Below are 13,548 nucleotides of genomic sequence, written 5' to 3'. Positions count from 1 at the left end.
TGTCACTTGCCATATGGCCTGACAACTGATTGTGATGGCCCGTAGTGCCATTTCTTTTCATAGCAGGACCCCTTGGTTTGTCATTCGTGACACCCTTGTAGCACAGCAGTATGTCGACGATATTCTACACCTCATTTTGTTGCCCTTCATTGCGAGCCATCCTGGGCTTACATTTCAACAAGTTAATTCTCGCTGACACACGGCGAGAATTTTTACTGCTTGCCTTCGAGTTTGATAAACCCTACCTTGTCCAGCAAGATCGACTGATCTCTCCCAAACTGAGAAGTTTGGAGCATTATAGGCATGGTCCTCTAACAGCTCGAGATTTTGACGACCTTATGCGTAAATTGGACAAAATTTGTCACGATATCATTCAAGAGGACATCCAACATCTCTATCAATCAATGACAGGCCGAACACACACTTGCATAAGAACCAGAGTTGGACCAATGCGTTATTGTGAAACCCTTTTCCTGAATAAATCGTTCAAGTTTTCTGAAATTTTAATCATTTGTTTGTCAGTGCATAGTATCTTCCGAATTTCCGTCCCATTCGGAAAATTTCTTCATGGGGAGTGATTGTTTTTCTTCGTCTGTATACTGGCATTTATGCACTTGTAGTGGTAGTTCGACAAGACTGGGGCACACAGTTGGCTGTGGCCTCAAGAAGGAACCATTTCAGCATTTGTCTGAAATACCTGAGGAAACCATCGAAAACCTAAATTAGGAAGGCTGGAAGTAGACTGGAGTCTTCATCCTCTTCAATACAAGGTCAGTCTGTTTAAAATAACAATCTCATTCGGTTTATTTTTAGGGTACAACAGTTCTACAATGGAGTTACCAATAAGTAACAATATAAAAGGTACTGTTACAATGGTCATTAATTTCTCACTACTGAACACTGCAAGCAATAAGTACTGGTACACATTATTTTGCAATTTAACACTACATACGTACATTATCAGCTAACATCAGTACCATAGCAACGATGTATGGTTTTCATTTTGTGTTCCACAACTATCAATTTGATTGCTCGTAAAATTGCCTCAGGTTTCCATCGTAATGAATGAGATGTTGAGCTGAATGTCCATAGCTCGTATTCGGGGTGGAAGGAGGACCGGAAAATAGTGGTTACTGTCACTGTCTCTATTTTGCGGGGTCCCAGGTTCACTTTCTAGCCGCGTCAGAGATTTTATACACTCCGAAACTTATTGTTCATGTTGTCCTCATCATTCCATCTCATTTCACCTTCGTCAGGGCGCGAGGCTCCGAAGTGGGATTAAATGGAGAGGCTCTCACCAGGTAGCCAAAGAGTCCCAGACGGGGTCTCTCGGCTGGTAATGCCATACGATCATTTTTTTTTTTTTGAGCTGACTACAAAAATACGTGGGTGAAACAGGACTCAATAAAAAAAACCAGTGCGGTGTTGTTGAGAACTGAGAAGAGACTGCGGTCGCTCCTACCTCCATACATGAAAAAAACTGAAGTTAGCAAGAGGTCTGGCAGTGCTATGTTGCACAAACCGAACTGGTACTTAGATTGGCTGTTTAACCACGTCCGACAACGACATCCGTGGTTTGAACACTCGAGAAAGATAGTGAAGTCAACTAATCTTGATGATTACTATTCTTTTTCCGATTTATATAGGTATCGATCTTTCCTCCTATCGATGTAATGTCGTTCCAAACAATCGATATTCGATGAGAATGTTGTGTTAATGTGGTTGCCGAAAGCCGGCGTGGGTTGTAGGAACCTTTTTTGCAAGCATTGTTGAGGATGACTACGTTGTTGAGATCTGCACGCTTTGCTCGGTGTTTTACTAGTGCCGTGCGAGGCTTGCCTGTGAAACACGTTAGAAAAGATGGCACACAAAGTTCCAGCACCCTGAACTATTACATCAACAGCCAGTTCGCAAGGCATGTAACATGTTTACACATGCACAATGTGCAGAGGAATATGTCAGAAAATGTGAAATTTATTGATTATCTTTTATGTATATTGTAGAGTTAGATAAATCTCTGTGCTTAAAGGAATGGATTGACGTATATGCTATTAACACTATAAACTTACAGTTTATTTAAACCTGCCTTTGTTCAATGAATTGTTGGGTGTCGCACATTTAAAATCCGTAAGCCCCCCTATCCGCCATGACTGATATGTCTCGTTGGTGTTTATATTAAACTCCTCAAATATTTTGGCAATAAGCACTTAACTGTTGCTGTTGTAAATGTCTGCACACACATATGAGTTGCTAAGAAAACTAATGGTACCACATTACTAAACAGTTTACTGCATTGACCTTGTTTCTGTCCATTGTTACGAAAAAATTAAAAATGAATCAAATGCGAAAGTAACCATCCTGTGCATTTACTTCATTTTCGTTGCTGTATTTTGTTTCCATTTTTATACTCACTTAAGGCAGCCACTAAACTTTTTGTTTGTAGCACTTCTTGCCCGAATGAATTTTGGCGGCCAATCTTTTGGGTTTTTCGAATTTTGATTTCTACTTGTTATTCTGATGAGTCTGTATCAGATGTGCAATTACATTTTACAGCAATGTTTATGATCACAGTGATTTTCTGTTACCCTTGCACCTTCTCCATAGTAGGATGGATCATTTGTTGTGTATTGTGATGATGAATATTAGAAGTTTTCTTTTCCAATGGCTTGTTAAGTAGAAATATATGCTTATAGGTGATTTGTAAAACTTGATTTTTATTGCTGATCAGAGAAGTTTTGATTTTGTTGCAACAGCTATTTCACGTGTCCTTCACCAGAATTTGACTGATGGTAAGACATCATCAGTAAATAACATCCACCATGTAAAAGTAGACTTTTACCATTCTGTACCCTTATCCTAATAATTGACAACATACACATGCCACATTTATTTACACTATGCGGTTTACATTAACTGCTGGTGAATCATCTGTGTTGTGTAGTTGTGGCCTATGGGACTTGGTTGTTTCATAGACCTCAGTCATACAACATGTAAGATTCACCAGCAACTCAAACAACCAATAACAGCCTTCATTCTATGGTCAGTATACATGAAACTGTTAAACTTAAGAAACAGTATGCAAACCTCGCAAAGAAACAAAACCGTGCCAAAAGAAATGTTTGGTATGTGTCGTTGGCTTTGGGCAATGACGTTAATGGCTGCTGTTACATGATTTGATGCATATATTTACATTTTTGCTGTTAGTTGGTGAAGCTGTCCTCGATGAATGTAAAAGCATAAAAAACTGGTTGTGGTGGCAGACTGATTTATGGCTTTGTCTGAGTTATAAGTTAGGTTGGAAGGTAACAATTTGCTTGTGAGTTGGTGAAGCTAATAAGTGTGAAACGAAATAAATGTGCTTGTGGTGCCAGGCTGATCTGTAGTGTAGCCCGTTTCAGAAAGTCGCAGAAATAACATAACGCTATATAGTAGTCGCTGTAATGTTTACTCACATTTGCTATGTTGCTGTTCAAAGCCGACACTCGTATCGTACATTCCTCTATGTTCAGAAATCCTTTCCAAGTAGTGGTCTCAACCTACTTAATGGGCCTTTTCTCCCAAAGTTAACATACTGTATTGTATCCAGAAGGATGTTGCTTCAAATCTATATCTAACTGTCCAGATATAAGTTTTCTGTTGTTTCCCTACTTTGCTTAAGACAGATTTCAGAATGCGGCCCTTGAAGAGGTGACAGCTAAACTACCTGTCCCTCCGATATTTGAGGTTGTGGTCTTGAATGACATGAAATGATACAAGCCACAGATGACACTTTTGTAATTGATATGTTAGCAGAGAACCATGATCACAAAGTTATAATTCTTCCACTATAGTGCTGCCATAACAATGCTGTCAAACTTGTCTGGGTTCAAATAGAAGCAGATGTCGCAAAGTGAAATAAAACCTTTACATTGCCAGGGATAGAGAGGCTGGTAAGTGAGCTGTCAGACAAATAATGCCAGGCGGTTGGAAGAATGTCGAAGCCATGAGCTGAAAGAGATTGCAATGTTGAACATAAAGGAGGCATAAAAGATGAATCAATACAATCGTGGTATGAGGACCACTGCAGCAAAGTTACCGGAGCTTGTTTGGGTGTCATGAGAGGTGGTGAATCAGATGATCTTGGGGTTTTCATTCTCCATCTCTAAAAATAAAAGTAATGTCTTCATTCGTTATGTTACACATAACATTTGTTCATTGTGCTGTACCTTGTTAATGTTGAAAGTTTATTTGTATGTGTTTGATTAAGGAGGCAAACACTGTTAGCATATGAGAAATAAACATTTGATAAAAAATACAGCTCTCCATAGACTGCTGCAGTGAATCGCATGGCATTGTTAGGCTCTGTACCTCTGGCTGCCAAATGGTGGAAGGGGAAGGTCTGTCAGCCTGCCCCACCAGTTGCTGGCCCACTGCACTTCATTGTCAAATATTGGCAGCTGGGGTCGACAGAAGGGTCCGATCCCACGTGTCGGCTTTGACCCGTGACATAAGGGTGTTGTGTGTGACGTCATGACGACGCGGAGTTTGGTTTGTGAGTGTGGCGTATTTGTGAATGTCATCGTGTTGTGGTTTGTTGTGCTCTCTGGTGGTATGTTCACAGTTTTCGTTTGTGTGGTGTAATGGGCTCAGTTTGCTTTTGCTCATTATCCAGAATTGTGCGTGTGTCGACTGTCTTTGTAGTGGAATTCGTGTCAGTGAGTTAATGATTTTGAGTGAAGGTTAATTTAGTGTTGTTCACTGTACATCGTGTGGTAATTTTAGTAAAATTAATGGGTTGTTGTTTTTGTTCAGGAATGGATATAACGGATAAAATTAACAGCGCGCAGGTCAAGGGAAGTGTTCGATCCCCATATGTGGCTGTGTATTGGTAGCGGGAGATGTTTATGAGCTATATAGGCCAAGGGAAATGTTTGATCCTAATTTATGGGATCAGGAGCTGCTGTTGAGCTATATAGGTCAAGGGAAGTGTCCGATTCCAGATGATATGTGCTTAGTGGTATTTGGGGAGTCGTTTTTTTTCGTCATTTTGTGTGGTTTTGTATGGGGTGGGTGTCTAAATTTGTTTATATTTAGTTTGCCCCCCACCCAAAAACACCCCATTTCCCGCACTTGTCCCGTTAGTTTCCTTAGGCTTTTAGTGGGAAGAGTGTGTGTATGTTTTTTGATGTATTTTCGTCATCCTAATGTGTACGTTCCGACTTTATATACGCCAATTGGAATTGTATTTATGGTCGTTTCCGCCATATTTGTGACGTCCTGGGTCAAAGCAGATGGGCGGGATTGGACGCTTCCGTATTTCCGGCAGCTGTGCTGCCAGCTGTCAGAGCTCCCATCTTACTGTAGGGATTATAGCTGGATATGAGAGCTTACTGCCTACTAGCCTGCATCTCTTATGGTGTGGATCATGCTACTATACACTGTATTTAATGGAGTACAGTCTTGTAACGACCAGGCTGTGTTTGCAATGTTTACAGCACAGCCACCCCTTCAGCATCCTGGATCCAGAATATCATTGTGGAATAACAAGCTGCTGGACTAGGCCTATAGACAGTTTGCTTGCCAAAGTGGGGATATTTCCTCTTCACTTCAGGTAGTATCAGCTCTCTCACACACACACACACACACACACACACACACACACACACACACACACACTATATATATATGATAGTTTCCTTATCATGTGAGTTTTGAAATTTGTTTTTTGTACAGTGCACTAGACTCACCATTGCTTGCCCGCAAGTGTGTTTCCCAGTTGGAATGCACCTTGCAACCTTCTACTGGGACCTCCACCTCTCCCCTTTATAATGTGCTCCCTGTATATTCCGATGCACTCCTTGGTTAATATAAAAATTTTTCTTAAGTTTGACCTTTCCATGTCTGTTCCTCCCGATTCTTCAGAAGTATAAAGATTTACCGTCGTTACATTGTCAGCTCTGAAACCCTATATAATTATTTTCAGGGACAGTATTGTCCCTAGGAACACTTAGTGTTTTTACAGCAGAGCTAGCTTTCATGGAACTTGTTGGCAAATTGAAACTGTGTGCCAAATTCGGACTTGAATCTGAGACCTTTACCTTTTGCAGGCAAAGGTTGACTGAACCAGCATGCCTCATAGTACTCCCTCTCAGGTTTCTTACCACCAGTACCTCATCTCCTACTCTCCAAACATCTGATAGCTGTTAACAGAGCTCTATGTTTTATTTAACAGACCTCTCTCGACCACTCTTTTATTTGCAGTGTCTGAGTGAGCAGTCCTCAGGCTAGTACTGGGTGTTACTTTTTGGTCATTCCATGTCAAATCATCCAGGTCATGGCACTCGTGAGGTATCATGTTAAAACTTTGTACACTTGTTTGCTATATAACATCATGGATTTTTTCCAATTTTTGTAATAGTATCTTAATTATATTCATAGTAACGAAATCAAGTGTAATGTGCTGCACAATTCATTTGAAAATTCTGAAACTAATTGAGTTGGTGTAAGTGCCAAGAATTGGTGCATGGATCTAGTTCCAGGAACAGTTCTTGAAGGTAAAAATGTGCAGAAAGACAACTACAAACTGCATCTAGCTCTTGGTTTAAAATAAAGAAAACTTAAATTTGTTTCAGGTTTTCTTGACAGGATTGAAAAACTCGCACGGCACGAAGTATTTGTCCCTGAAATGGTCTTTGCAGACTTTTGCTTTTGTAAAAAGCCTGTTCAAAGTGGCATCAATTCTATCACAGGGAGATTTACCATTGTTAGTCGCAAAAAATGACCATGTGCATTTAATTTTGAATTTATGTTCATGATTGCATATGTTCAAAACTGACGACAGCAATGGCATCGAACCACCTTCTGACACTAACATCGCCGATTCCATAGTAACTAGGCTGACCCTGTGTTGAAGTGGGACAAAGGCCCAAAGCAAATTATGAACATGATTACATATATTCAAAAACATTATTGCTGTGTTTCTGCTGGTCAGCACATCCACCTGAAATATTCAATAACACTTGCAGGTAGTTTACAGTCTTGTTTCAAGAACTGCAATACAGTGTTCTGTATCTGTTGAACCATGGCCACATCATGCTCTAAATCAACAGAAATAATTCAGAGGCGTTTAGATTGCAGACAGTGGTCTTTATATAGTACATAAACTGCCATTATTCCAGGGATAACCCTGTGCTTGGTCTTACACAACAAAGCGGAAATTTTCATTGAAGTCCATCAACATTAAAGAACTCGAAGATTTTCTTTCCTCCTCTTCAAATAATTACCCTGAGATTTTGCAATTAAGGAATGAGGTGCAAGTTTCTCTGGCTTCTTTACCAGCAATTTGCAAATTTGTAACGGAACCAAGTGCATCCTATCCATTGAAACCCACTGGCTGTATTAAACGTTTTTGTCAGGCTCAAAATCTTATATCTGATTTTGCAGATACTCCTAAAGGAGGGATGTAGAAGGACGTTTGTCACAGAGATGAAGCATACAGGTTAAAGAAAGATTAATGGTATGTAGTAGCAACTGAACATTTTGATGAATGGTACACAGACAGAATGAGTACCAGATGCTCCTGCTAGTACACACAGTTTTGGCCTGTTCATTTATATTTTTCCTGCCACTCACTTTGTTTTTCTTTCTTGAGATTATTCAAGAGTTTCTATCACACAAATAAAAATTTGTTACTCTGTCAGCTGTTTCCTCTGATAATATTGGTAATATCTTTGCTCTTTTCTGTCGAGGCAGTGATAAAATTATCTCTCCCTTACTTTTTTTTTAAGGGGGGTGGGCGGGTTTGTGCCTGACATACCAAATTTTCAGATACTTGCAACATTTCACATACTTGTTGTCGAGCACAAGCCTCTGGCACAAGAGTCAAAAGTTGACTATTTGCTGGATTATTGGAATGTTTCAGTTTCTATTTTATTTGTTCCATTAATTTGTCAAAATGGTTTACTCTCTGTTCATGTTCATAGTTTTCTTGCTCATATTTCTTAATTCAACATCGTGTAACATGAATATTTGTTTTGTAATACCTCTGTTGCAGATTCCAGTATATGTTTAGCTGGAGACAGTCCTTTTTTTTAGGCACGATAGTACGAGGGGCGTTTGAAAAGTCCATGCGAAGTCCTTGAGATGGCACCACTTGCATGTATTGAGGTCATGTTTAGTTAGTAGCATCTGTGGAAAGAATGCACAACAAGTTTCAGCCATATTGGTCTATTTCTTTGTGTTTGGCATTCGTATGAATGAAAGAAGTCGAGTGATTGTCAAAAAATAGGCGATAAAGAATTTCGTGTGGTGATTAAACATTAGCTTATGAAAGGCAATACACCTCAGGAGACTAAAGAGAAGCTTGATAAACATTACGGTGACTCTGGACCTTCAATTAGAACAGTTTATAAGTGGTCTCAAAATTTTCGGAGTGGCCTTATGGGCACAAGTGATGCTGAACGTTCTGGATGCCCTGTTGAGGTTATGATTCCAGAAATCATTGAGAAAATCCATGATATGGTGATGGATGGCAGAGGAGTTAAGATGCATGAGATTGCTAGTGCTGTGGGCATCTCGAATGAACATGTACATAATATTTGGCATAAACATTTGGACATGAGAAAACTATCCGCAAGGTGGGTTCCGATATTGCTCTCACGTGATCAAAAACGGAAGTGTTGCAAGGGTGGTTTGCAGCTGTCCAGGAACAATCTGCAGGACTTTATGCGTCGTTTCGTCACTTTGGATGAAACATGGATACATTACTATACTCCTGAGACCAAACAACAATCTAAACAATGGGTTACCATGGGAGAATCTGCACCAAAAAAGGCGAAGACCATTCTTTCGGATGAAAAGGTTATGGTGTCTATCTGGAAAAGGGTAAAACTATTACAGGTGCATATTATTCATCGTTATTGGACCATTTGAAAACCGAGCTACAAGAAAACGCAGGCAATTGGATCGCAAAAAAGTCCTTTTCCATCATGACAATGCACCAGCACGCACCTCGGCAGTTGTGACCACAAAATTAATAGAAATAGGATTCCACCTAGTCTCACATCCCCCCTATTCTCCAGACTTGGCTCCCTCGGACTACTATTTGTTTCCCAATTCGAAGAAATAGCTGGCAGAACAATGATTTTATTCAAACAAGGTGGTGATTGCAGCAAGTAATAGCTATTTTGCAGACTTGGACAATTCCTATTATTCGGAAGGGATCAACAAATTAGCACAGTGTTGGACTAAGTGTATAAGTCTAAAAGGAGTCTATGACGAAAAATAAAAAAGGTTTACCCCTAACATTTAAGTAGTTTTTATTTTTGCACAGACTTTTCAAGGTCCCGTTGTAATGTCTCCAGTTCCACTGGTATCCTCTGAAGAAATTACTTCATTTCCTTATATTCTGTAACCTTCCTTCTGCAAGTTGGACATAGCTTTTCACCAGGAACAATACAAAGTCATTTCGCTCTTAGTTCCTTTGCGTGCTGTAATGTCACTTCATGCTAAGCAGAAGTTTTTTTTTTCTCCTGAAAGGACCAACAAATCTCTCTTCGTTTAGTGAGAGTCGTAGTAAATGTATTTCTTTGTGTTTAGAACATAAGTACACTTGATCTAATGTCAAAGATCACCATAATAATAACCCCTGCTCTTCTTCATTTAGCTCAGAATTAGTTGTTGGGGAAGCATCACCTCCATGTGCAATGTAACATCTCTGAGAACATTCTCTGCTTGAGCAGCCTTCAATTATTTAACCTAGACATGATTATTATAGTCTTAATTTAGTAAAATAGTATGCCAGTATTTTTTCAGTCTGTTAATAAAAGCTTTGAAAGATGGAAAATTACGTATTCGTGCAATACTGCCCTAGACTATCCATAGACTTACTAATGTATAGGGACATCATGAGCATTGATTACTTTCACAGGACAAAGAATGTTTATAACAGCAGAGGAATGTTGCCAACCTAATGAGAATAAATGGCATACAATAAAATTGTAAATTTAAAACAATAAAAAATCTAATTCTTCAGGCTTTTCCGGCAAGGCATTGTCACGTTGATTAATCAGGTTTCTGTCGGTAATTCGTGCCTTTCCTGCACCATATTTCAACTGCGTGACTCGCAGTCTTCTTCAGTTGCTGTCCAATACTGATTCCAGTGTGGAATGAGTCTGGAATTTATGCCTATGTTGTGCTAAGCATTCCCTCTGTGGTTCGCGCCACGCCTGGCACTCTGCCCGTGGTTTGTGTCAATCAAAAGCAATGGCTGTAGCATTTTCTTCTTGCCGCAGCTGTCCCGAACGCTGTGTGCGTAGTTTGTGGTTATTATCCGTTGTCAATATAGCAGAATTTAGTTCTGAATAGCATCCAAGCTGCACTAGATATTTTATCTTCCAATTGTCGTCATTTGAGACCTATGGATTAGGACATTCTGTTACCTTGGTGGGCGTTGTTTAGTGTTCTGTTCAAGGTTCTTGCCCCCCAGGGGAGGTTGCAGTGTTATTTTCAGGCTGATTATGTTCAGATTGTCACTCGAGACTCGTAAAAAAGTCCTCAGATATTGTGTCTGGTGTCCGCGAGCCCAATTCACGTACATCCTTTGTTACATGTACTGAACTGTTATCTCTAATTACACCTTTATACTTGTGTTCCTTGGGGTGTGGATGTTGCCTACATTGCGTCTTCAGAAGATCGAGTGTTGGGTTCCAAGCCGAGCTCAGCTGGAAACCGGTGTCCCGGTTAATGATATTCTCATCGACCTTAATCTCAATAGATTCTTTGATGACACTGTCCCAGTATCTTGTTTCTGTTAAAATCGTGGCATCATTATACTTCATAGAATGATTGAGTTCTAAACAATTCTTGGCAATTGCTGATTTGGTTGCCTGTCTCAGTCTGGTGTATCCTTGGTGTCCTTTGCATCTGATGTCAACGGTCTTAGTCATCTGGCCGATGTACCACATTCACATGGCAAATGATAAAAACCTGGTTTCTGTAGATGCAGGTCATCCTTCACATTCCATAGCACAGCCTTAATCTTGGTGGGTGGATGGAGCACACTTTTAATGTTATGTTTGAGGAGAATTCTGCTGATTTTGGCAGACAGCATCTCAACATATAGCAAATGTGCATCCTTCTGCGTTTCTTCTTGTATATCTTCAGGAACCGCTGGTGGGGGAACAGGGCGCATTGCCTTTGGAACATTTTGAGAAGAGTGTGTACTTTTGTAGAACACAGATTTTTAGATGTTCTATCTCCGTCACCAAATTATCCGGATCTGACAGAGTTTGTGCCTGGTGAACCAGTGTTCGGAGTACACTGTTTTTCTGTGCCGGGTGGTGGCAACTGCTAGCTTGCAGGTACAAGTTGATGTGAGTGGGTAAACACCATGACTGAAGTTACCATCTCCCTTCCCCTTAACTAGTACTTCTAGGAAAGGGAGTAGTCCATCCTTCTCCAATTCCATGGTGAATTTAATGTTAGGGTGGCATGAGTTTAGGTGATCCAAGAGAACATCAAGCTTTTCCCTCCCGTGGGCCCATATGACAAAGGTGTCATTCACGTATTTAAAAAAAATCATTTCAGTTGATCTGGGACCGATGTGTGCCCTCTTCAAATCTTTCCATAAAGAGATGGTCCACCACTGGTGAGAGCAGGCTGCCCATTGCTACCCATACCGTTTGCTCACACATAGGTAGTTCGTTGAAGTCAGTATGTGTCTGAATAAGTCCAGGAGAGCACCATCGAACTTTTCTTCAATCAGCTCAAGTGAATCATTCAGTGGTACAGGAGTGAACAGGGAGACCAAGTCGAAATTGACCATAATGTCAGAGACCGATAGCTGCCTGAGGCATTGTAGGAAATCCTCTGAGTTGCGAATGTGATGGGCACACTTCCCCACACATGGCAAGAGCATCTTTTTAAGCAGTGAGGTAGGTGGATGCACCAATATTGTTGACTATTGGACATAGAGGAACCCCTTCCTTGTGCACCTTAGGCACAAAATCTGGGTGGTACTGGAACTTTAGCCCTTAGGTGCTAAACGGTCTTTTCTGGAAGGCCAGTTTCCTTTAGAAGAGCTCTGGTCTTCTTATCCACCTTGGATATGGAATCCCGTTCTGTTGGCCTATATGCCATGCCGTCTAGAAGTTGTCGCACCTTACCGTCATAATCTGCCTTCTGTAGGATGATGGTTGCATTCCCCTTATCTGCTGGTAACACCACAATGCTGTCATCTTCTCGGAATTGTTTGTGGGCCAACCTCTCTTCACTGGAGATGTTTGATTTGGGCAGCTTGGTTTTAGTGAGCGCCCTACACGTCTCTCGCTGGACTTCTGCAGCCTCACTGGCAGGAAGTTTCAGGCCACTTGCTCCACTGCACTTACGAAGGCCACAACAGGAATATTTCTGTGGGTAACTGCAAAATTGAGACCCCTGCTCAATGGTAGGTAGTTGCATCCAATTCCATCTCACTCAGGTTGACGACAGTGTGAGCGTTCTCGTTCTGCTGCGCCTTTTTAAGACGTTAAAACATCGCTGGTTGGCATCCCACCGATTTCTGCCTTGTGCACTCTGCTAGGGACGAAGAGGTGCCATCAACTCGGTCCCAGTCGTGTCTGGTTAGAGAATGTGGTATAAAAATGTGTAGAGCCAGCAACTCTCTGGATATCATATCAAGTTGGTGGCGCATGTCACGTACTCTCTCCCTAACCAATGCTAAGCTTACTCAGTGTTTAATTATGTTGGCCGCTCTGGATGTTTAATTCTAGCGAAGACTGGAACCACATCGTCTTCTCGGAATCGCAGCATGAAACAGAGAGAACTGAGCAGTCTTCCCTTCCTTTGTGGAAGCTAATCTAGCTTTCTAATATTTAAATACATATCAGCCCACCGAGGCATTGTCATGTTGATTAATCGGTTTTCTGCCGGTAATTCGCTTCTTTCCTGCACGATATTTCAACTGTGTGGCTTGCAGTCTTCTTCAAGTGCTGTCCGATACTGATTCCAGTGGGGAACGAGTCTGGTATTTATGCTTTCGTTGTGCTAGGCGTTCCCTCTGCAGTCGGCACACATCACGGACAGAGCACCAGGCGCGGTGTGGACTGCAGAGGGAACGCCTGACATAATGTAGGCATAAATACCGGACTCATTACACACTGGAATCAGTATCGGAGAGTACTTGAAGAAGACTGTGAGTCACACAGTTGAAATATCATGCAGGAAAGACGCGAATTATTGGCAGAAATCTGATTAATCAGCATGACAATGAAAAATCTCCTATACTTCATAATTGGAGTGCATTTTTATTATTAGTGTTATTGTTGATCATTGATCAGCGTTTACTGTTGGTAAATTTTTTCTCCCAGTGAAACGTTTTCACAACTAGGAAATATTTCCAATATTTTCAAAATGTAGATAACTTGATATACATCACTGTTTATATTTCATTTGTGTCAATAAAATACAGTAAACTGATAGCAACCACAAAAAATCAGGAATCTTTGTCTTTAAGAATATACATTGCAGAAGCACTTGTGTGAGAAATTATTAAGTGAAACTGAAAAGTTT

The 13,548-nt window shown here is 40.7% G+C and overlaps 1 protein-coding gene across 1 annotated transcript in view; it reads left to right on the top strand.

The window, feature by feature from the left end:
* The first annotated feature begins 1,398 nt into the window (after positions 1 to 1,398).
* LOC126277946 (leucine-rich PPR motif-containing protein, mitochondrial) overlaps positions 1,399 to 13,548 on the top strand; it is a 185,637-nt gene continuing 173,487 nt past the window's right edge. The window contains exon 1 of the mRNA XM_049977541.1: positions 1,399 to 1,915. Coding sequence (XP_049833498.1) covers positions 1,776 to 1,915 — 140 coding nt within the window. The 5' untranslated portion in view covers positions 1,399 to 1,775. The remainder of the gene's footprint in view (positions 1,916 to 13,548) is intronic.

The sequence above is a fragment of the Schistocerca gregaria genome, chromosome 6 (assembly GCF_023897955.1).
Source record: "Schistocerca gregaria isolate iqSchGreg1 chromosome 6, iqSchGreg1.2, whole genome shotgun sequence".
NCBI classification, from domain to species: Eukaryota; Metazoa; Arthropoda; class Insecta; order Orthoptera; family Acrididae; genus Schistocerca; species Schistocerca gregaria.
This window is presented reverse-complemented; position numbering and strand designations above follow the sequence as displayed.